At 38.7% G+C, this 25,186-nt stretch overlaps 1 protein-coding gene across 1 annotated transcript in view; it reads left to right on the top strand.

Annotated features, from left to right (window-relative positions):
• Positions 1–25,186, top strand: part of LOC139712553 (polycystin family receptor for egg jelly-like) — a 72,753-nt gene that overhangs the window by 44,866 nt on the left and 2,701 nt on the right. The window contains exons 17-30 of the mRNA XM_071624366.1: positions 164–324; positions 924–1,020; positions 2,361–2,597; positions 7,011–7,238; positions 7,821–8,096; positions 11,389–11,539; positions 12,300–12,541; positions 13,038–13,242; positions 14,033–14,199; positions 15,871–16,215; positions 16,908–17,106; positions 17,808–18,070; positions 18,956–19,123; positions 20,429–20,591. Of these exons, the coding sequence (XP_071480467.1) occupies positions 164–324; positions 924–1,020; positions 2,361–2,597; positions 7,011–7,238; positions 7,821–8,096; positions 11,389–11,539; positions 12,300–12,541; positions 13,038–13,242; positions 14,033–14,199; positions 15,871–16,215; positions 16,908–17,106; positions 17,808–18,070; positions 18,956–19,123; positions 20,429–20,591 (2,902 nt within the window). The remainder of the gene's footprint in view (positions 1–163; positions 325–923; positions 1,021–2,360; positions 2,598–7,010; positions 7,239–7,820; positions 8,097–11,388; positions 11,540–12,299; positions 12,542–13,037; positions 13,243–14,032; positions 14,200–15,870; positions 16,216–16,907; positions 17,107–17,807; positions 18,071–18,955; positions 19,124–20,428; positions 20,592–25,186) is intronic.

The following is a 25,186-nucleotide window of genomic DNA, read 5'->3' as shown; positions in this document are numbered from 1 at the left end:
ATCTCATCATTTTTCATTCTCAGTGATCCGTGGCCTCTGTACTTTTGACTTACTCATCACGTATGTAAGCGAAGCGTGATGAGCTGCAGAATATCATTATGATTTGTAAGCAACAATGAGCGAGCAGACTTTTACGTCCAAATTTCCCTGTTATATTTCGCAGATCTTTCAAGTAGGCAGCATCAACAGCTTTCTGATGACCGTGCCACGCCCACTTGGACTTCTCACCTACGTCCGCATCTGGCACGACAACTCGGGAGGCGGTGGGCAGGCTGGCTGGTTTCTCTCTAGGATCTCCATCATGGATCTGCAGACCGGCAAGGAGTGAGTAACAAAGTCCCAAACAATCAAAGACGTGCCTTCACGAACCCACAGAGATTTTAATAACCCTATGTTAAAAAAAGAATAACAACAACGACAACAATTGACTTCGTGATCATAACGGGATTGTGGAAATTATTTTCCCTTTCTATGACCTGTCAAAAGCTACGCACTCGAAAAAGAGAAGAGGTGAATTATGGGAACACAAATAGAGGATGAGAGTTTGGCAGGATTACCAGGCATATCACTGTGACGTGACTTAATGAGACCAGGTGATCATAAGTGATCATTATCACTGGCTTTTGAAATGAACTTGAAAGGCCGATTAATACGAAATGTCAAGACAAAAAGTTTTAAATCACAAAAAGAAAGTGTGGAAGAAAAAGAAGAAGAAGAAGAACAAGTAGTAGTAGCAGTAGTTGTAGTAAAGGTGGGTAGTAGTAGTAGTAGTAGTAATATAGCAGTAGCAGTAGCAGTAGTGCTGATAGTAGCAAGTAACAGTAGCAATAGCAGCAAAGTGCACGAGAATAAGAGGGGGGGGGGGAGAGAAAGAGACTTCAACCATTCTCCTTCCAAACCTTAATGGTATCATCTCCAATCAGATTCTTCTTCCTCTGCGAGCAATGGTTGGCAGTAGAACAAGGAGACGGAGCGGTTGATCGCACACTCTTTGTGGCCAGCAAGAAAGATATGATCAAGGTAAGACTGCCACAGCTATAGTATCCTGAGTGTCTTGAAATAATACGTGATCAGCATGATCTGAGGCTCGTCTTGCAACTCCGATAATATTGGTGCCCTTTAAAATAAAAAAGGGACACAATCGCCTAGGCGGCGAGTTTATCATGGATTTGTAGATATTTAAGATCATATTCTTTTCAATTACAGTACAATGTACGGTCTCACATACCGTTGCTTAAAGGGGATGGGTAGTAACTGATCAGTGGGAATCAGTGGGAATGCTGGGGGATGATTGTTCCAATCCTTGTGGGATTCACTTATGAGTACATTATATATCTATTGTTGTGTGAAAATCATTTGCTTCAGAATGGTCTCAATGCTTCCAGGTTAGCTTGCCTGTACAGTGACGGTACATTAAACTGTATAATACTTGAACATGAGACCATACTGAAGCAAGTAATTTTCACACAACAATAGATACATAATGTACTCTTAAATGAATCCCACAAGGATTGGAAAAATCATCCCCCAACATTACCACTGATTCCCACTGATCAGTTACTAGCCATCCCCTTTAACTAATTGTTGCCTTGCATTCAATTGCGCATGACCGCAAAATTTTATCACAGAGCAATGAAAAGAATTGCACATCGGCACGAAGATTTCCGTGGTCGTTTTTTGCCGTTCGTGAGTTTTCGACCCAAAATAATATCTATTTTGGAAACATGCTTGGTTTAGAAAAAAAGAACAGAAAAGTTAAAATTGAGCTTTTCCCCTCCATATCTCGGAACTTGCTCCAGGTATCATCATGATGCTAAGTACATTGAGGCTATATACAGGTACTGCCTGGCAATGATTGTCTTTGAAAGATTTGAGTCGTGGGGGCGAAGAACAAGGTCAAAGGTCACTTTAAAGTTGTAAAATTACACTTTTTATTGCTGAATAATACACAATTTTCTCCATACCTTCGAATTAATGACTAAATGTATCTACTTGATCGAACATGGTATATCTATATACAGGCAATACCGTACAATACTTCTGCCGGGAAAGATTTGGGCAGTGGGGTTAGAATCAAGCGGAAATGCAAAATTTTCGCTTATTTCCGTATTTTGAAGATAACTCAAATGTCGTCGAAAAAGACGTATCATTACTAGATAATGATATTTGCCAATCAAGTGAGATTGTCGTCTCACATTGGCACGATGAATATTGTAAACCTATTTAAAGAATAATGCGATATAGCAGAAGCATACCAGTCGCCATATACAAAGGGACATTTTTGTTTGTTTGTTTGTTTGTTTTTTCTCCTTGAAAAAGGAACATCATGACTATCGTTACATGTCATAACCTCCATACAGGTAGGCCAGTTAGTCTACACCAGCGGCCGCAAGAACTTGTCGGACCAGCACCTCTGGTTCTCGATCTTCAGCCGACCCACGCGTAGCCAATTCAATCGATGCCAGCGGCTCTGCTGCTGCCTCACTTTGCTCTACACGTCGATGATTGCGAACGCCCTGTTCTGGAGGGGTTCTGGCGACGAGCGAGGATCTCGGACCATCATCAGGATCGCTGGGATAAACATTGACCCGCAACAGGTGAGGGCGGGCTTGATGATGAAGGATTTGAGAGATTGACATTCTGAGAAAGGATCATTTAAATGCTTGTCATGACCCTATAGTAGAGCAGTTAAGCCCTCAAAATCACGTGAATTGTGCAAAATTTGACTAAAGCATGAAACTTTCACCAGTGTTAGTACATACCATAAGATTTATTTTGAGATCGGGAGGTAAGTCTGATTTGACCTCTGATGACCTCCAGAGGTCATTGTACTTTAGATATCAGAATATCGATGTTTTTAGACATTTGTGAATGATATATGTTGTTATGCTGCACTAAACATGCATTCATACTACAGAGAAATCATTTCCAGATTCAACAGAGCACTGACAGGTTTTTACCTTTGACCTCTGATGACCTCCAGAGGTCAATGAACTTTAAATATCAGAATATCGATGTTCTTAGACAATTGTGAATGATATATGTGGATATGATTCACTAAACATGCATCTATACTTCAGGGAAACCATTTTCTGATTCCACAGAGCATTGACAGGTTTTAACCTTTTACCTCTGATGACCATTAGAGGTCAATGACCTCAAAATATCATATTGATCTGTGATGTCATTGGTTAATGGTAACCATTGTTAAGATGTACAAAACAAGCATATCTTGTCTTACAATGAAATTGTCTTCATATTCTTAAGAGCAGACAGGTTTCTACCTTTGACCTTTGATGACCTTGAGAGGTCAATGACCTCAGAATATCAGAATATTGAACTATGACATCATTGGTGAGAGGTCAAACATGGTAAAGATGTACAAAACAAGCATATCTGTGTACAATTACATTGTCTTCATATTCCAAGGCACACAGACGAGTTTCTGCCTTTGACCTCTGATGATCTCGAGAGGTCAATGACCTCAAAGTATCAGAATAGTTTGGCATCATCAATGGTAAACATCCCCAAAGTATGTTATATCTGTGGAAGGAACCAAGCAGGGGGAAGGAGTCTATTGAAAGGAGATATCCCCTCTCACAGAAGGGAGATTTTGCATTTCAGAATTAAATTTCAACAATCCGATGCACACTTAAAGTGAAAAACTTGGGCAGTTTTCTGTCTAAAAAGCAAAAAAACAAACAAACAAACAAACAAACAAACAAACAACAACAAAACAAAACATAGTCCACATCTCAGAATTAAATGGATTCAAAAGGCGTGTATTCATTTCACATGAACATTAGCGACGATCCTCTGACCTCTGGAGGATATTGAAAGATATACATCAAAATGTAAGAATATTGATGTCTGGTCTCATTGGTTTGTAATGGCCATCTGCTTATGAAATAATAATTGTGTGAGTGTGTGTGTGTGTGTGTGTGTGTCCAAAATTGTATGCAGAGTATTCCACACACAGTTCAATTTTGACTTCCATCTAGGACAATGAGAGGTTACTTTTTTCTCAACTACACTGTAATATCAAAATCTATTGAAAAACACGGTGGTGGCTGGGTCTAACACATTATCATTCTTTTTCGTTGGAGATCCATGCTGGATGGTCAAAACAAGCATAAAAAACAGATATCTCAAACCTAATTGTTATAACAAAGCATCATATCCTCATATACCCAACCCAACCCTCTAAGCCCAGACAATGTAAACCACCCCATGGACTTACTTGGAGCTTTAGAATATCCTTTGCCAACAGAGACATCCGAACCTTTGCAGTGCCGACTAAGATCTACCATGGAACTGATTGATATTGGCTCTGCATCATTGACAGCAGATCTCGTTTCCTATTCTCTTTCTTTTTCTACTTCTTCTTCTTCTTCTATTTCTTCTTCTTCTTCTTCTTCATTATACTGTGTAATCTTGTAATATTCTGCCATGGAGCCTAAAGAAGGTATATGAAGCAAAAAACAACAAACAAAAGCAAAAACAAAAAGAGAGACATCTGTATATTTAATAGCAGAGCTAAATATTGAGTATCTCTCTCCTTTTTTGGGAGTAGGCCTACTTTGTGTTCTTGCAAAATTGATGCCTGACATTTTTGGTCATTGGCCCTTTTTGAAGAATGCGGCAATGGAGCCACAACTTCCTGCAGAGTGGATGTTGTGGAGTTCTTCATGCAGAACATCATCGCTGAATTTGCCTGTCCTGTACTTTCTGACAGGGATTGTCATTGTAGTTTTCGTTTGTTTTGTTTTGTTTTGTTTTGTTTTAAGTGTGGCTGTAACACTGCTTGTTTTGCATGTGATGATCATTGCAGCTAAAGAGTGCATGTCTTCTCTGGATCAATTCCAAACTTCATGATGTTTCCCTGGGTGAATGGATCCCAGATGATACATGCATATTCCAGGACAGTCCTGAGCGGCATGGAGTAGCACAACACCTGAACTTTATATATTCGTCTGGAGAGAGTCTTTGGTTGAAGTATAGCCTTTTTAAGCTGCTGTGGCGATGTGATTCCAGCTGAGCTTCCTATTGGAATAGACTCCAAAATATTTTGCACAATCCGCTTTCTCCATGGTTTGCCATGAATGCTTATCTATTCCCTGGGTAGGTCTCGGATGGCAATAGCTAGTTGTAATACACAGGATCGCTTCATGTGGAATACATGTTGGGTCTCACAGTATGTCGAAGTTTTCAAGATGGTCCATGATGTCGCAGCTGCGGACTGTATACTCCAGGACCATGAGTCATACTGTCATACAGTCATACTGTAACAACCCACCAGCTTTACACTGGCCAATATAGGCCCACCAGCTGGAAACTATGCAAATATTGCCCATGAGCTGGACACTTGTAGGCAAACCAGTCCCAAAATGAGTCCGACACATGGGGGAAAAGATCTATGAGACCTGCACTGAATAGATTAAACGCTCTGTATATCAGTCTCGTGGGCCTTGTTTTCCTCGAGTGTCGAGATAATGGCCATATTTGCCTATATTTGCTAGTCTGCGTAACTAACCCAAACATAACATTTCTATTTGAGGTCACTGCCATCACTCAGGAAACTTAAGCTTTATTTCTGAAGTAATTGACCTCTCACATTCCAGAGACCTGTTACTATAAACGATTGCTCTGTGGAATATGCATACATACTTTGATCAAAACGTAAATGCGTGATTTGTACATGATTAAGCATTTACGATTAAACCAATGAAGCCAAACATCAATACAGGTAAGCCTACACATATTCTGATATTCTATAACTCAGTGACCTCTCACTGTCCTTAGAGGTCAAAGTTGGATATAATTCACAGGCTAATGACCAATGTTCCATGGAATGACAAATTCTTCTATTATAGGGTAAAGGCTAATAGCATAATGCATGATTGTACATCGGGTATAAGTTGACCATTGACTATACATAAAATATCAATATTCTGATATTTTGAGGTTATTGACCTGTCACCTTCCTCAGAGGTCAAAGGCAGAGACACGTGAGTAATTTCTCTTGCTCTGTGGAATAGGAAAACAATTCAATTGTAATACAAATGAATATGACATCTTAATCATGTTTATCATCAACCAATTGCTCAAAATATCAATGTTCTGACATTTTGAGGTCATTGACCTCATCATAGGTCATCTGAGGTCATCAGAGGTCAAAGGTAGAAATCTGACTCGAAAGGCTCAGTGGAACATTGAGGCAATTCCTCTTACAAAAATTGGTTTTTAATACATAATTATCGTGTTTCAGTTACGAGTGACGCATTAAAATATCAATTTTCTGACATTTTGAGGTCATCAGAGGTCAAAGGTAGAAACCTGTCAGGGCTCTGTGGAACATAAAGACAATTTCACTGTGACAAAAATTAAGTTTTAGTACATCATTACTGTGTTTATCATTAACCAATGACGCAAAATATCAATTTTCTGACATTTTGAGGTCATTGACCTCTCGAGGTCATCAGAGGTCAAAGGTAGAAACCTGTCAGGGCTCTGTGGAACATAAAGACAATTTCACTGTGACAAAAAATAAGTTTTAGTACATCATTACTGTGTTTATCATTAACCAATGACGCAATATATCAATTTTCTTAGACTTTGAGGTCATTGACCTCTAGAGGTCATCAGAGGTCAATTCAGACTTACCTCCCGATCTTAAGATTAATCTTATAGCATGTACTAACAATGGTGAAAGTTTCATGCTTTAGTCAAATTTTGCACAATTCTTCGGCTTATCTGCTCTACTACTATAGGCTGACATTGCCTTTGTTGACTAATTATGACAAATGTTACATCATTGTCCTCATGTAACCATAATCATTATGATAATACATATTTGATCTAAATAAGTACTTAAAGGGATTCCTGCCGGCACTGTGAATAATGATTTTTCCCCGCTTTTCTCATACGAAGGGCTTGTGATGCACCCATCTGAATCAGAATTACTTTCTCTCCTCTTTCTGTCTTGGTATGCATACTCCATTCAAACTCAGATCTATATTGGAATCATAAGCTCCCTGGTTGTGATGCCCGTCAACATGATTATAGTCCAAATCTTCCGCAAGTCTAGACCGCTGGAGGCAGGGAAACCAGACCCTCTGTACGACTGGTGCAGGCGAAAATTCAAGGGAATTAAGGCAAGATGCACGTCGAACGCGCATAAGAAACTAGACCAGTACAACTACGAGGAAAAACAACACGGTTCTCCTCTTCCGGAAAAGGTTGGTATATCTACAGAGCATTCCATACAAAGCAACAAACAAACAAAAACAAAAACAAAACAAAACATAAGAAAGAACAAGCAAACAAGGTTAAAAGATCGCTTTCCACGGGGGATGGATTACATTTCATTCAATTGATATCATCAAGTGACATGAAGACGAACTTTGTCAAAATCACGCATGAGTGTGTTTGTTTTGTTGATATTTCGTTTCAGATAATTTTGTCCACTTTTGTCATTATTGATTGGAGAAAGAGAAAGCAGTGAACATGGAATGTGAGGAGGAAGAACAATTCCTCTAGAATTACGAGATTACTCGTAAAGGAACACGATGAGTCAGAAGTGATGTTTTCCTCGCATAATAAATTAACAACAAAAAAGGAAAACGAAGATTATACCTCATAAGTTTGCTGTGAGAGAAAGAATGAGAATCACACTTTCTGGCTCAGCGATTCTAGTCTATATTTAGTAGATGTAATGACATTATTTTTTTTCTTAACATGGACACGTGTACAACACAGCAACTTCTATGTTTCTTGTGTTGTCTACTTTTTTTGTGTGTGTCAACAAAATTACTTGACAGGAACAAGAGAAGGGCGCATCATCGCAGTCGTCACCGACATCAGAAGAGGGGCAGTCCTCATCACCGACGGGCGCCGAACTGGCGGCGAAGAAGAAGTATCCAATGCCGCATTGGATGGTGTACGTCGCCTACGTGATCGCTTTCCTGGCGAATTTTGTCTCCTGCTTCTTCATCGTGCTCTACAGTCTGGAGTGGGGAAAGGAACGGTCTCAGGAGTGGCTGGTCTCCATGGTTACCTCCTTCTTTAGCTCCGCCCTTCTCATTCAGCCGATGAAGGCGAGTTTTTATACGATGCGAGAACAATGATTTTTCTCCCAGTGTACCATCAATCCTTTATCACTGTTTGTTTGTTTGTTTGTTGTTGTTATTTGCAGAAGTTGAAAGTAGCAATATGCGATGTCCATGGGATGTCTATACAATCATGTATGTATTCATTCGTTTATTTCATACATGTACTAACAAAATATTCATTTTCTCATGATGAATTGAGCTTTAAAGATTCATCAACAGAAATTTAATGTCGATGTAATAGCAATTTGGTGATAAAGGAAAAGCATAAGTTTCACATTGTCTTTTTGACTCGTTTTGAATGATACACTGAGGCTAATATAAACCGGCATGTCCTTTATCTTCACCTGTCTAATTTCTTTCTGCATTGTTTTTCTTCTATTAAAAAAGTCGATGAATTCTGTTTTGAAAGGATGAAATTGCTAGTATGATTCTTTATAGTTCCTATGATACGTCATTTCGTATAATGTTGTGTCAATTCTGAGTTCCCTTTGTTCCTTGCAGTGTTTTTGGCATTTGCAGTGTATGATACAACTGAAGGAATACAATTTGTGTGAAATGAAATGGAAGTACATTTATTTTGTAAGCGGTGATATATCAAGTGCATATTATCAATATGCACAAAAACAAATAGAAAAAATAGAAAACCTTGGGTAACCAAAGGTATAATACAATCTATAAAAACCCGTAATAAATTATGTAAATTAGCATTGAAGAGTAAATCGGAATCTCAATATTCAAAATATCGTTTTTATAGAAATAGAAAACCTTATTACTCACGGAAAACTGAATCACATAAAATTGATATAAATGCGCTTTGGAATACAGTAAATGTTTTACTGGGGAAAAAATCTCCTAACGACAAATGTAATTTATATGTTGATGATGAGCTGGTAAACGATCCACTCAAAATCGCAAAAGAATCTAATGGGTATTTTGTTGAGATGGGTTTTCGTTTTGCCTCTACCATAGATTCGGGAAATGCTCATTTTACTCAATACTTACCGTCATCTCCCGAAAATTCTTTCTTTCTTACACCTACAAATCGTTATGAAATTATTAAAACAGTCAAGGAATTTAAGACTAGCCATTCTAAAGGCTTTGATGGGTTTAGTGTTAACCTTGTTAAGCAGATAATACACCACATAGCCGACGTATTATCTCATATTTTTAATTTATCGCTTTCTTCTGGTCAATTCCCAAACTCATTAAAGATAGGCAAGGTTATACCGATTTACAAGAAAGATGACTCGTCTCAAATGAAGAGTTATCGTCCAATTTCGTTGCTTCCTGCCTTATCAAAAGTTCTAGAAAAGATTGTACATAAAAGACTTCATGGGTTTCTGAATGATAATGCATTATTAGTTCCTAATCAATTTGGTTTAAAAAAAAATTCTCCTGATTATGCAATTATTCAATTACATGATCAAATAATTGAATCGTTTATGAGAAAAGAACATGTTATCGGGATTTTCATGGATCTGAGCAAGGCATTCGATACCATAGATCATAATATCTTATTGTATAAAATACGGTATCCGCGGCCAAGCACTAAACTGGTTTAAAGATTATTTACATAACAGAAATCAGTATGTGTTTTATCAATCGACTGAGTGTAATAAACAAAACGTTCTGTGTGGTGTTCCACAAGGATCAATTTTAGGACCTTTGTTGTCTTGATATATATAAATGATTTAGTGCATTCATCTTCGTTATTTAACTTTATTTTATTCGCAGATGACACGAGCATCCTCTTTTCTCATAAAAACCTACATACACTCACTACAGTTGTCAATTCAGAATTATTAAAGGTTTCAACGTGGTTTAAGTGCAATGAATTATCATCGAATATTGAAAAAAAGATATGTTTTCTTTAGAAATAGCCATACACCAATGGATGATATCATGTATATATATTGATGGCAAGCAATGGGATCAAAAGTCTTGTGTAAAATTCTTGGGGGTATCTATTGATTCGCACCTAACATGGTCCGATCATACACACCGAGTTTATTCAACAATATCAAAAAATATCGGTATCCTCTGGTAAGTAAGAGAATATCTTACCAAACATACCCTTCGAATTCTTTATAATGCACTCATATTACCCCATATCACTTACTGTAAAATTGTGTTGGGGAATTGCGGTGTTAACAAAATAAAGTCGATATTGTTATTACAAAAACGTGCTGTAAGACTTATTACCGGTTCACACTACTTAGCACACACTGAATCTTTGTTTTATGATTTAAAGACTCTTAGAATTTCTGATATACATACATGGCAAACAGCAACATTTATGTATAAATATACTAACAAGCAGCTCCCTGATTTGTTTAAAGATATGTATATTTCAAATTATAGTATTTATTCATATCCTACCTGCCATGCAACAGATTATCATTTGGAAAACCCTAAACTCATTGTAGCTCAAACTTCCATAAGACATCATGGTCCTGATATATGAAACTCATTGAATTATGACCTTAAACGCAGTTCTTCTTTACAATGTTTAAATCATCTTATAGAAATGTTCTTCTCGCAATGTACCACTCGAATTAGAAATTACGCTTTTGTTTTATTGTTCCAAACTCCTGAACACTGTATCTCATCGCTTTTCTTCTCTTCTCTCTTTCCTCTACTCTTCCTGTTCGGGTACCTTATTCTCGGGCTTTGTTGTGTTTTGTTTTTGTTTTGTTTTGTCCTTCTTTCGTCTTTATACATTCCACCTTGTGTTGTCGTTTTTGGTCAAATGACATTTAAAATACTTTAAAGTTTACATCATTTGTTCTACGTGTGTATAATTGTTCCGTTCCTTCCTTTAGTTAAATAAAATTGTTACAAAGCATATTATGTTCAGAGGCCGTTGTCCAAGTCAAGTGTTTTGCTTATCGATAACGGTCTCCTCCACCTATACACTTAAAGATCTGAAATGATATTTATGTATAATTTCACATGATTATATATTTGTAATGCGACATTTTGTTTATATTTTCATGACTTGTGAATAATATGTTCGATATTGTGATACTTATCTTCTGTTATGTACAAGTGGAGAAATAAAGCTTACTGAAACTGAAACTGAATATACCAATTTGTATAAGATATCTAAATGCAAATTCAATAGCAAATTCGATCTGTTTTTACTTAAACTTCTGTTATTCATTCTTTTTATGACTTTTGCTCTATGTATTTATGAATGGGCATTAAACTTTCATCAAACATTTTCCTTTCACACAGAAGTAATTAACGTTGTTTTCTTGTCATTGGCTGTCCCTAGGTAATCGTCATTGTGTTCATAGTCTCAATCATTTTCAAGAAGCCGTCTAAAATGAACGACGTGGAGGTGGACGACCTCAAGGACAAATCGGCCAACGGACTGCAAACCGACGAGGAGTACCTGCACGAGGAGTCACTGACTGCCGGTAAAGGTGCGTCATCAACGAGGTCGACGTCGATTCATGGTTGACAATGGTCAGGCAATGGCCATTCTTACGCTCAATGTCATTTTTCCACTGCTTCAGATACATGTTATCTTATCTGTGGAGTTATTGCTATGCTGGGGTGGCTGCGTTGCAGCCACTGTGAATGTCAGAATGACGAATACATGAACAAGAAGGCACGGATGAAGAATGGAGCTATGATGAATAATTAGTAACACGATAAAAAATTGATAAGGTATTATACGCAGAGAGAGAGAGAGAGAGAGAGAGAGAAATTGACTTGGTTATTCTATATTATCTGAACAAAAATAAGGCGTTATGTATTTCAAAAGCTGTCATGAAACATAACGCGGATTATAACAACATAATTTTCTGCATAATATTCGCTCTAAATGCAAGGATATATTCGTGGCGTAATCAAGCGGTTTGAACACAAAATATGAGTACTAAAGTAACTGCTATATTGCATGGACATCACGATTTTGGTCGCGTGTCAATGACTTTGATAGTGCTTTTTTGCTTTACACACACATTGTTTCAATGAGAACGTGCACCATTGTGAAGGAATACATCACTCTTTTTTTTTGCCAGGGATGTGAACCCATAAACAAACGAAAACATTGAAAGCAAGTTTGGGTGGTGAATAAAGAATATAAAGATAATTGCTCTTATAATGTGGCACTGTATTGCATTCAGTACCGTCAGTCAAATAAAATGCTTCCATTCACTTTTTGACCCTTCTCTCTAGCCCCAGCCTACACAGCCCGGCCGGCGACTCCGCCGTCGAAACAGTTCTTACAGGAGGCCCGTAAGCAGCGACTTCGAGACATACAGATGCTGAGCATACTCCGCGACGTTCTCCTCTACGCCTTCTTTCTCGGAGTCGTCCTGACGTTGTGCTATACCAACCGAGACCCAGCCGCCTTCTTCATGTCAGAGTCCATCCGAAATATCTTTGTGTCCGAACACGTGGATTATCTCGTCGACGGGGTAGAGTTCTTTGAATCAATAAATCAGCATATATAGTGGCGACCAATGTCTGTATTTTCTTCTTGCAGCATAGCTACCTGAGAGTAGTAGCTCTTGTTGAGCACGGACACACAATCCTATGAGCAGGGAATAATTGAAATGGGCAGGCAAAGGGTTAAAGATGGCTGTGGTGAATGAAATATGTACATGCCTGCGACATAGCCAGTTGTTTTGACCTTGCTTCGATGTTTTAAGTCGATCATTACTTTACGTTTCAACAAATTAGTCGAACTCATGGGGGAAAAATGTTGCCCTGTAGAAAATAATAAGCAATTAATTGATCGTTGATTGAAAGGGACGTATTAAACGAGATTGCGTTGGTAGAGGAAGGGTTTAGAATATGATATCAATGCAAAGTTAGGGTCGAAATGCTAATGTTTCTGCTGTATACACATGATTTCTTATTTGACACCCGCCCACTAAGCAACCAAACTTGGCTTCCACCCACCTACTGCAGGATGATCCAGCTTCTTTCAGTTCCCTGTCGCAGTCCACTCCCGAGGCATTCTGGGACTACGTGGAGCAGCGATTCATTCCCGGACTTTACGGTGACAGATACTACAACGGCGAAAACATGTTGCCGCGGGATACCAATTACCTGAGGGACTGGCAGAGTTACCGAGTCGGTCCCGCAAGACTGCGTCAGCTGAGAGTTAAACCTCGTAAGTATGCGGTAGCGGAGAGTGTCTAGAACCTATATAGGGTCTGATTTCTTTGGCCAGCACGACACTGTACAAGATTGCTATAAAGAGAGATAAGTGAAATAGTTTTATTCATTAGTAATGAAGTATTTATTGGCTTCCTTGGGCCCAAAAGATTCTTTCTTCTTCTTCTTTTTCTATTTCTTCTTTTTGCTCTTCTTCATCCTAATTTATCATTGTCATCATTTTTTTCCTCTTTTTCTCAGTTGTGAATTATTTATTATTTTATCACTATTATTGTAATTGTATTGCGAGTAACAGTTTCGAAGCAATGGCCTTAGAGTGTAATGCAAGCCATGGACTGAAGAAGAATGCAGCAATATTAGTAGAACACATGAGTAAAGTTTGAAAAAAGAAATCTTACAATCTGTTCAATAGTTATAAAATTTGAAAGTGTTGCCGGCCATCGATGGATAAGAGATACAATACAATTGAAAATCATGTTGAATTCATGGTGTTATCGCAAAACCTCTCTTCCTCATGCTGAATTCTCTCCGTATTTCCTCGTTACTGTTGTTCTACTGGGAGCTGGGACTCAAGACTTGTAGTCCTCTTATCCGGCGATGATGCTACCAAAACTTAAAGATTCTAAACTTTTGAAAGGATTGTATTTTTATTTTCAAACTTTACTGATCTTCTGACATTTCTGCATTCACTCAATCCCTATACGTGTATATATGGGTTACATCCCCCTTAAAGTAGCAGCCACGGTTTCATTTTCTTTTCACAAACGACGCGCCCTTTTTTCCAGTACCTTGTGACATCGCCGATAAGATGGTTGGTCACATTGAGGACTGTACCTTGGAGTATTCATGGAGTAATCAGGATGAGGGTATGTTCGCCGAGAACTGGACCTATACCTGTGACCCCACCGGAAGTAGCGAGCCCATCGTCAACAGCGCGTCTGGGATAGACGAGGTATGGAATTTATCTTCCCTATGAGGGGAAATACCCTGATTGTAGGGTTGTTGCAGCGTGTCACTTTCACTTCAAGTTTCCTATATCATTGCATAAAGTTTGACACATTTCAGATCAAGCATGACATTTTTATTTTTTTTTGGGGGGGGGGGCTGAGAATCTGTAAACTAAAAATCTGAAGGTTTGAATTGTTTGGATATCACAGAGAAATAAACGATAGGGAGAAAGAAATTGAACAATGATTTGCACACAGACATCAGTGTGTAGACACACTGTTAAAACATAATACAATTTGATACAAAACACATGTATCTTTAAATGGCATTTCTAACTATGCATTCAGCAAAGGCGATGACAATCTTGGCTGTTTTGCTGATTCTCACATCATTTCGTTTTTACGGGTCATTACTTTGTCGAGTAAAAGTGCCTACACATCCTTCAAACGGGAAATCCGGGACAGTTGTGTAAAAACTATTATTACAGTTACAATGTAGTCATATTACTGTTATCAGTAGTCTTTCAAACCATCAATAAGAAGAGAAAGATTCGACGCATCTTCAAATACTCATCACTAGAGTGACAGGTTTAATTCAGTTTAGTTTAATTTATTTTTGCATTTCGTTTCAATGCATAACGGAATTGAACAAACTGTCGTAATCTGCATGAATTGTTCCTATGCGTCAATGCACATTCTGGAATACAGTCGCATAAACAAAATGAAAACATGTAAAGAGGAAAATATACATACGAAGGCAATTTGAATGTTCAACGGTGTCGTGACCAAATTCGTGAAGACTCGCGTTGACAGAAACTTGCTATAATCATTAATGCTGATGGCAACTGCTTCAAAAGTTTCAACAGGTCAGGGATTTGAGTTTTTTTTTTTGTGATTAATAACGAATTTTATATACTTGCCAACGCGTATAACCTTTTAATACAATTATGATCATTTGACTTCCGACCATGTGTTCGGCGGATTATAAGATCATATATGGGCTTGATACGTGACAGAAACGTGGAACGTTATCATGGTTATGGCAAACATTGCATGAGAATTGACTACAAGATCGTGACCTTTTCTTGACGTAGTAATAGCATTGATAAGTTTACGTGCCATCATAATGTAATCTAATAATCATAAACTTATCTGTCTGCAACGGATATTTGGCATACTTATTATTATTCTTTCATTTCATTTCATTTCATTTCATTTCATTTCTTTATTGTCCAAATTATGTTTAAAAACATGGCATGGAAATTTGATTTTGTCACACATTCATAAACACATATTGACAACAGATAAAAAGCAAATAATATTACATTACATATAAAACATCAAGTGAATACTCAAAAAATACAGGGAACCAAACATACATCACAACATTGACTAGCATCATGTGTTTAACGTGCAGAGGGGGAAAATAAATATATTTGTGTACATACACAGAAAACTATGGAAAAATCAATTGCCGCAAAAAGTTGTATAACCACAAATTCTAAAACACCTTACTTTACACAGACCACTCCAAATATCATAATCCATAAATTATAACACATATTGCACATATTCCTTACACCCCACCCCCCCCCCATACACACAGCTAAAATCTGCTTCGTTTCACTGAATCCCTGACACGCCTTCTTCTTCTTCTTCTTCTTTGTCTTTTGTAGACGACGCCATGGCGCTACCAGACGGCATCAGCGTTAAACGGGCTCCCTCATACTAGCAACTCCTACATCTATAGCGGAGGCGGCTATGTCGCCCAGTTTGGAACAACGCGTGACGAGGCGATCGCGACTGCGCAATACCTGCGCGAACGCGGTTGGTATGACAAGTACACGCGCGCCATTTTCTTGGAATTCACAGTGTACAACGCAAACGTCAATCTCTTCAGTGTGGTCACGTTGCTAGTGGAGACGCCAACGGAAGGGGGCGGAATTGTGTCCAATGAAGTACATACCTTCAGACTCTATCAATATATCGGAGCACTCTGGATTATTTCTCTAGGATTACAAGTATGTCATTCTGTCAATTCATCATGCAATAAACGAAAGTTTGAAACAATCTTTTCATCATATTTTCATGCTTTTAAAAGACACACTTTAGCAAAATCAATTCCCCTCTGTATCAAGAAATGTCATGCAAAATATCGTATGCAAACTCTAAAACTATGTAAATACAATTATAACCATCCAAGTAACTCGAGTGCCCAAAGTAGCATATTGAGACATTCACGCTCAAATAATCAAGACCAACAAGATCAAGGAAAACACAGGTACAGAGGTTTGATGTGCGCTCTACTCTATAGTATTCTTCCCCCGACTCCTACACTTCTCTACCCCACCCCACTTCAAACGAAAACTCTGCGCAAATGTGTGTGGATAGTCTACCACTTGTCCACAGACAAGCTTTAATCAGTTTTAATAGAACTGTCGATAATTATGTAAGTGAACATTTGTTGCAAAACAGATCACCTACTTAAATGCTTGTGCTGAAGTCGAAGTGATTATTTTTAATCCTTATTTTTTAAGTGTTTTTTTCCCATTGCATAGATGTCGGTGTCAAATGATATGAAGAAACATGTTTCTTACTGGTATTTCCTTCGAAATCTGTTTTCTTGTAGTTTTCCACTCTTTTGACTATTTGTTGAGATAGCGTTGGAAAGTGGTTGATTATCTCTGGCAATGTCGCTCTTTCGAACTTGCAGGGAATTTTCTGCATCTACCTCGTGTACTTCTTGGCTCACTTCATCTACCGACTCAAGAAGGAGGGGAGGAAGGAGCTGAAAAACTTCTGGTCCATCCTGGAGTTGAGTATGCTCCTTGTCGGAATCGGGGCCGTGGCCATGTTCGCTATGAGACAGCTCTTTATCAAATTTACGTCAACTGAAGTCAAGGAAAAGCCAGGTGAGCAAATAATGACGTCAATGGGGAACCCCCTCCATCTTCAGGTATATAAACATTACTTAACCAGTAGCTTCCAAGACATAGTTCTTCTCCATACATCGGATGTATTTTACACTGGTTCCCGTGAGAAATGGGTAAACGTGCCGAACATGTCAATGGAGTAGGGCATTAAAAATCTTCATTGAAATGATAAATATGACGATGTTGTTTGCGACTATACTTTAAGATGATGATGGTGTTGGTGTTGGTGTTGGTGTTGATGATGATAGTTCGATATTGTGTCATTATGGTCATTAAAAATATTCTTTGCAAAGACAAATACGTATAAGATTCATTCAAAATATGCACGCATTGTTTTTTATTGGGATATGAAATGAAGACTATTTCAAAGAAAATGTAAAGTGATTATGCAGCATTGGAACTGAATGTAAAATCGGTAATTGTAAAGCCAAATCTCCAAAAATATGACAAAATCCACTTTTTTTATTCTAATTTTGTCTCTGCATCAGAGAGAACGTTTTCGTCTGCTGCCAGATTTCATAATAAATGTACGTCGGTTTGAAATTCTATCAAAACAGTTGCCTTCAGGAAAATTAGAATTTATTTGACCTTTGACGTCTGAAGAATTATATAACAGCAAATTGGACATGTCATAACAATGTTAACGTTTTTGGTTGACTATTTTTTTTTTCTCCCGGTAGATTCCTTCGTGAATTTCAGCCACATTGCGAAGTGGGATCAACTCTTCGGATTTTTGTTGGCTATTCTCGCCTTCTGCGGAGTTTTGCGTTTTATGCGCGTCTTGCGCATGAGCTCACGTGCAACCCAAATTGCGCAGGCGCTGCACCTAGCTTCACATGACATGTTCTACTTCTTGCTGATGTGGTTCATCATCTTGCTGGCCTTCGGTCTCTGGGCCTATGCCGTCTTCAGTAGATCTGTCGATACCTTTCACACTTTTCAGGTACTAGTTTTTTCCTCGAGATCTTGTAGGTCTGCATGTAGCGGAGTCTGAGTGGGTTGTAATCGTGTTCTATTTACCCATGGGGTTACTTACCGAGACTTTGTGCTGATGTTATGTAAAATGATAAGCCGTGGTGTAATTAATTTCATTTTTTTTTCATATTCACTATACTCTTCCATTGAAAAGTACAGGATATTATACTGGCGCATAAATGGTCATACAAGTCCTATTTCTTGTGCGATTCCAAGCAGAGTTTCAGTGCCTTTCTGCCTTTGCATGATAATTTTGAAAGACTTTTCTTTTGTTTTGGATGGAACAATCCTTTCAGAGGCATACACCAATTAGTTGGTACGAGTTCCATCAAGAGCAATCAAAGAAAAGAAAAAAAAAAACAGGGATGCGAAGCGTCTGTCATCCCTGTGGATATGTTGACCGGTTTACTTAGTGTTAACATTTATTTTGAGCGTCATAATGTCTACGTCTATATGTGTCAAGCTTGTTGGGTTTTTTTTTTTTTTTTTTGGCAAATGTGTGCCGATATAACATTATTGTGTGATCATTGATAGTTCATTACCATTATCATCATCATTAGTAATAAATGTATCAGCGTTATCGTTGTAATGTATTACTGTCATCAGCATTATTATCATCATCATTACGTCCACATGAATACAGTAGCTATCAATCGATCTGTCTACACATCAGTATTAATCAATTGTTATTAATATTAATACTCCGACCTTTCAATTCCCTTCTTTGTTTACGTATCTTTCTTTCTAATTGTGTGAGTCTTAACGTTTTGTTTAAAAAAGTACCTTTTGTTTGTTGGACTGACACACTGACAATTCCCTCGATACGGTTACGTGATTTTCTTTCCATTTCCAGGCGACCTTTGAGTCCCTGCTATCCCTGATGCTGGGATCATTCGACTTCTACGCCCTGCAGGCCGCCGAGCGCTACGTGGGACCCCTCTTCTTTTTCATCTACATCTTCACAGTCTACTTCATTCTGTCCAACATGCTCATCACCATCATTGTCGAGGCTTTCATGAGGGTTTGTCTCACCAAGCCTTTTAAATGCGCTATTCCCTGTCACGGGAAATCTAAACTGCATTGTCCTATATATGTACTAACCAGTCTCTCTGATATCGTGTTAAACAATCTGAAGTTGCACCTATTAACTGTGGTTGATAATTGCCATTAATTGCCTTTAGGGAAAGTCTTTGAGTGGTTGGATTTATCACACTCATTTTCCCCATAAACCATAATGGCGACTGAAAACCGTCTACGTCCACTGCAATCTATTTTACAGATGTGTAGACAGTGATTGAACTGTAAACTGTGCTATAATATGTTTCCAAACTTTGTGTTTTCGACCGTACCGTGTGTTCTTCCATTTTGATGTTAATACACAGTTTAGTCTGCAAAGCTCCACAACGCTTTTCACCCCCCCCCCAAGAATATATAGAATAATAACTTCTTTGTGTCACTGCTAGTAGAAAGTATTTGTACAGACACTGGTTGGTATTACCGTAGAAATGTCGTGTGTGCAGTTATAAAAGTGATTATGATACATATTCTCTGCTACTCTCTTCTACTGGGCGTGGATTATCTTAAGGGATGGAATAGTATTGGTGGAGGTGAGATTTCAGCTTTTAACAATTTGCGAGGCATTTAGAAACCACTCTCTATGAAATGTTAAAGAGCATACATTCTAAGTGAATTGAAAGTTTATTTGATGAAAATCGGTTTTGAAATGGCTGAGATATCCAAAACCCGGTAAAACAAAAAGATCCTAAAAAGTCGTGGACGGCTGTCACATCATATTGGGATTTTTTTCTCTGTTGTTGGATGTCTCAGCCATTTCGAGACCAAATTTCATCAAATAAACTCTGAATTCCTCTACACGTTACATGTTCTTTCATATCATAAGAGGATTCTCATTATCTCACAAACACACACAAAAGTTGGAAATACGCAGTCCCATCTAAACCAAAACTGTACAATGAAAAAATACCCACAGTTGCATGTGAAATATGCTGGTCAGGAAACATCCTGTCGAATATTGCCCATGATGATTATAAATAACATTTCTATAGCACTTTGTATTCCAAAAAGAATGATGGTAGAAATGGCGGATATGATAAGAGCAATAACGACAATATAGCACTTCTGCTACTACTTTACTAATGAAAACAAGAATTATAATAATGATAATGGTACCATAAGGACAAAGATCTTAATCATCATTATAATGACGATAGGCCCTGAATAAAATGAAACGTGTCATTTTCTTCCGTTCCCATGGTCTGTTTTACAAATCGTCAAATCGTCTTCATTAATGATTCTGTAGGCTAAGATGAAGGCGGACCCCGATGATGATAATACCTTCTCCATCATGGGACATCTCTGGCGGAAGTTGAAGCTCTCCTTGGCCAGCTATGGCATCGGGTCCAACTCCGTGGGCGCTGCTCCTAAGAAGCCGCAGGATGGTGACAAACTGAACGATGAAAATAGCGCAGGTGAGATAAGGAACGAGAGATAGATAGATAGATAGATAGATAGATAGAATGATGGGAAGAGAAGAACTAGATATATATATATATATATATATATATATATATAGAGAGAGAGAGAGAGAGAGAGAGAGAGAGAGAGAGAGAAAGAGAAAAACTTTAGAGATTATTATAGATAGGAAGAGATATAGATACACGGGGAGAGAGGGGAGAGATAAAGACAGGTAGAGATAGAAAGATGACGCAAAAATCCTCTGACTCATAGGAGAGGATGGAATTGCTTTGTTTTTCTCACCATGAATTTAGAAAAAGAAGGGGCTTCCACTATCTGCTTTACTAGTGTGTTGAGGAGAGGACAGTGGGGGCAGGTTTACTATTTAAATTTCTAAAGAATGTGTGTGGTTGTTTTTTTTTTTTTTGGTTTTTTGTGTTTTTTGTGGGTTTTTTTTTTGGTTTTGTTTGTTAGTTTTGTTGTTGTTGTTGTTGTTGTTGTTGTTGTTTTTTTTTTTTTTTTTTTTGGGGGGGGGGTCCATTTGCCATACTGTGCAAAATTCTGCTGAATCATTATTTTTCCGGCGAACTCGACAGTATAATAGTATAATCTTTTGTTTCCCCCCCCCCCCCCCCATAATTATGGTGCTTACACCGTATCAGGGCAATTACCCCGAGAGGATAACAGTGCTAAGGTTAGAGTAAAGATTAGGGTTAGGGTTAGGCTTAGGGTTAGAGTTTGGATTATGGTTAGGATTAGGATTAGGGTTAGGGTTGGGGGAAGGGTCCGGGATAATTGTCCAGGGGGTTATTGCCCTATATAAGAACCCGCTTATACGTATAGACTGGGTGTGCGTTAATGGCAGGAGTTTTGTTTGTGAAACGTCAAAGTTTAATTAGAAATTTTAGTCATAATTTTGTTTTATTTAGATCTTGTTTTCCTACTTTACGGCTCTGCTTCTTACCCTAACACTTCTTCTATAATATAGATGTTCTCCCACATTCCTCCAGACAAATCCTCCTCTTACCTCTATAAAGTAGAGGACAACATGCTCAGTACGTTCAGTACTCTCTCTCTCTCTCTTTCTAAAGGATCTATAAAATAAATTTAACCTGCAGGCTCTCTCCATTATGACATGGTTTAAGAAGACCACGACGAGATACCCTCACGTGCATTCAATCCTCCTGACTAACTCTTCAAGAAAGAAACTCCATTTTCGAAAACTTCTGTCTTCCTATATCCATTTTAGCAAACGGTTATAATAATCATGGTTACAAAAATCCACCTTCGAATTGAATATGCCAATATGGGTCTTTTTGACTGCTTTCGGCGGTCAGGATTAGTTGAAACGACATGTGCTGCGCTTGATGTAAAAACTAAGTACAATGACGCTGCACATCGGAAAAGTTGCGCGATTAAGGGCATGGTCTATACTTCATTGTCAAGTTGGCTCAGGATAACGAATTCAGCGAAAAACAAGCAAGCAGGATGGTTACATTGCACTCACAATGTAAAGCTTTACATAATTTTCTCGAGACTAGTTTGATTTGCAAGACGTACATTGCTTGAGGCAATTGACGACATTGCCCACGCCTCTCGTTGTTAAAGGACAAGTTCACTTTCATAGACATGTGGGTTGAGTGAATGCAGCAATATTAGTAGAACACATCTGTGAGAGTTTGAGGAAGATCGGACAATCCGTTCAAAAGTTATGAATTTTTGAAGCTTCTGCTCAGTCACGGCTGGATGAAAAGACCATGGGCGTCACCAGGGGGGGTGCGTTGGGTGCGAACGCACCCCCCTTCAGATCCTTAAAAAAAAAAAAAAAAAAAAAAAAAAAAAAAAAACTTCAGTTCGCCAGCGACCTCAACGCCGGACGCTAAATGATTATTATTTTCTTTTTTTTTCTTCAATTTTGCACCAGGGACAAAAAAAAAAAAAAAAAAAAAAAAATATATATATATATATATATATATATATATATATATATATATCGTGGGCAAAAACAATTCGCACCCCTGGTTCTGGCAGCGCTGATTTTATACATAATTATCTACTAGTATTCTATACAGTGTTTACTATTTATCGAACGTACTGTACATCCCTACGGTACGGAGCACGTACACGTTTGCATGTACGTGTGCTACTTACAAGTATGTAGGGTCTATTTACGTTACTTCTGACCAATCCATATTGCCAGCTCAAGAGCGAGCCTTAGCCTCATTAAAAAAAAAAGAAATGGAGGGGCAAGCATATCATTGTGCCCACCCCTCCCCCTCCATAATTCCAGAGACAAGAAGATTTTCTTACCTTTTTTTTGACAGAAAAAAAAAGTTGCCCCCATAAAAATATTGGAGGGGCAAGCATATTATGATTTTGCCCCCCCCCCCTCACCCCTCACATAATCAAGAATTCCCGAAATTAGAAGATTTTGTTGCTTTTGAAAGAAAAAAAAATTGTTGCCCCATGCATAAAAAAATATTGGAAGGTAAGCGCACCATTTGCCCCACCCCACATAATCATAATTCCCGCGATGAAGAGATTTTCTTGTTTTTTTGTTAGAAATCTGTACAACGGAGGGGGGGGGGGGGGGGGGGGGGTGCGCACGGGGGGCGGGGGTACCCCCCCCCCCCCCCCATCCTCTGGTTAAAAAAAAAGACTTACCAAAATAGTAATTCAAGGGTTAGTAAACTGCTTTTGAATGAAAGCGTGATCAAGAAATAAGATATTTTTCTATGATTTCTTTTAAACATTATTAAATAGGTATATGTATTGTGAAACTTTGTTCAAAAAGCCCGGAGCCGACAAAAGATTGTGATTCAGCGTGATTCCTGGTTGGCATTCTGCATAATTATAAGCAGGATGTGCCCAGTGCGTACTTAGATCAGAACATCCGAACGGTAAAAAGAGTCGCTACAATGTTGCGCAATGTGATGTAGAATTTACACCTTTGTACCTTGTATACGCTTCGTTATATCAAAGCTAGACCATTGATTTTGCAGTGTTGCTTTACATACTAGTCTATATAAAAATGTCTTGCATTGCCAATGAAAAGACTTGACCTTGGCTAATTCCTAACTTTTCCATGCAAAACACACACACAATCAAACACGCACATTTATTAGGAGATGCTCTAAAGTGCAGATTTTGGACATCCTTCCCCCGCTTGGTCACTTCGACGCCACCTCGCTGGTCATACCTCCCCCAGTCATGAACATAAACCGACACCCTTGGCTACGAGTGGCGGATCCAGGGGGAGGGGCGCACCGGGCGTTCCTCCCCCCCCCCCCCTTAATTTCCAAAGCGAAAAAATATAGCTTCAAACGGCAGTATTTGGACTGTAAAATGTCAAAATTTTCAAGCTCGCTCGCTCCGCTCGCTCGCATTAAAATTCTCCTGATATTGCTGCCAGTAATTGCCAGCAGTTCCGCCCGGTGCACCCCCTCCCCTTAACTTCGAGAGCAAAAAAAAAAAAAAGATATAGCTTCAAACGGCAGTTTTTGGACTGTAAAATTTAGTCGTAATGCCATTCTCCTGAAGTTACTGCCAGTAATTGCCGGCAGTTGCGCCCGGTGCGCCCCCCCCCCCCCTTAATTTCCAAAGCGAAAAAATATAGCTACAAACGGCAGTTTGGGGACTGTAAAATGTCACAATTTTCAAGCTCGCTCGCTCCGCTCGCTCGCATTTAAATTCTCCTGATATAATTGCTGCCAGTAATTGCCAGCAGTTGCGCCCGGTGCGCCCCCCTTAATTTCGAAAGCAAAAAAGATATAGCTTCAAACGACAGTTTTTGGACTGTAAAATGTCAAAATTTTCAAGCTCGCTCGCATTTAATCTTTATGCAATTCTTCTCTGATGTTACTGCCAGGCAGCAGTTGCGCCCGGTGCGCGCCCCCCCCCCCCCCTTGATTTCCAAAGCGAAAAAAAAAATAGCTACAAACGGCAGGTTTTTTTTTTTTTACTGTAAAATGTCAAAATTTTCAAGCTCGCTCTCTTCGCTCGCTCGCATTGAATCGTTCTGCAATTCACCTAATGTTGCTGCCAGTAATTGCCAGCAGTTCCGCCCGGTGCGCCCCCCCCCCCCCCCCTAATTTCCAACGCGAAAAAAAAAATATGGCTAAGAACGGCAGTTTTTGGACTGTAAAATGTAAAATTTTCAAGCTCACTCGCTCCGCACGCTCACATGTAATCGTTATGCTCTCCTGATATTGCTGCCAGTAATTGCCAGCAGGTGCGGCCGATGCACCCCCCCCCCCCCAATTTCCAAAGCAGAAAAAAAATATGGCTACAAACGGCAGTTTTTGGACTGTAAGATGTCAAAATTTTCAAGCTCGCTCGCTCCGCTCGCTCGCATGTAATCGTTATGCCATTCTCCTGATATTGCTGCCCGTAATTTGTCGTTTCACACCGTCATGCCATAATCCATTTATAGGGGGAACAACCCCCTCCCACAGCCTCCCCCTTGCTCGGGCTCGGTCGCGTTCATGACATCAGTGTAAGAATTATTACTAGAAGTTTATTTGAATTATACCATTTATAGGCAAAGTGTTGTATAACAATTTACTTCAAAATGTACTGATACCTTAAACAAGTGGGACTGATTCAAGTC

Source organism: Diadema antillarum, unplaced genomic scaffold (genome assembly GCF_040938485.1).
Source record: "Diadema antillarum isolate AM-2024a unplaced genomic scaffold, OU_Dant_1.0 seq00001819_RagTag, whole genome shotgun sequence".
NCBI classification, from domain to species: domain Eukaryota; kingdom Metazoa; phylum Echinodermata; class Echinoidea; order Diadematoida; family Diadematidae; genus Diadema; species Diadema antillarum.
Note: the sequence above shows the minus strand (reverse complement) of the source record. Positions and strands in the feature narration are given on the sequence as shown.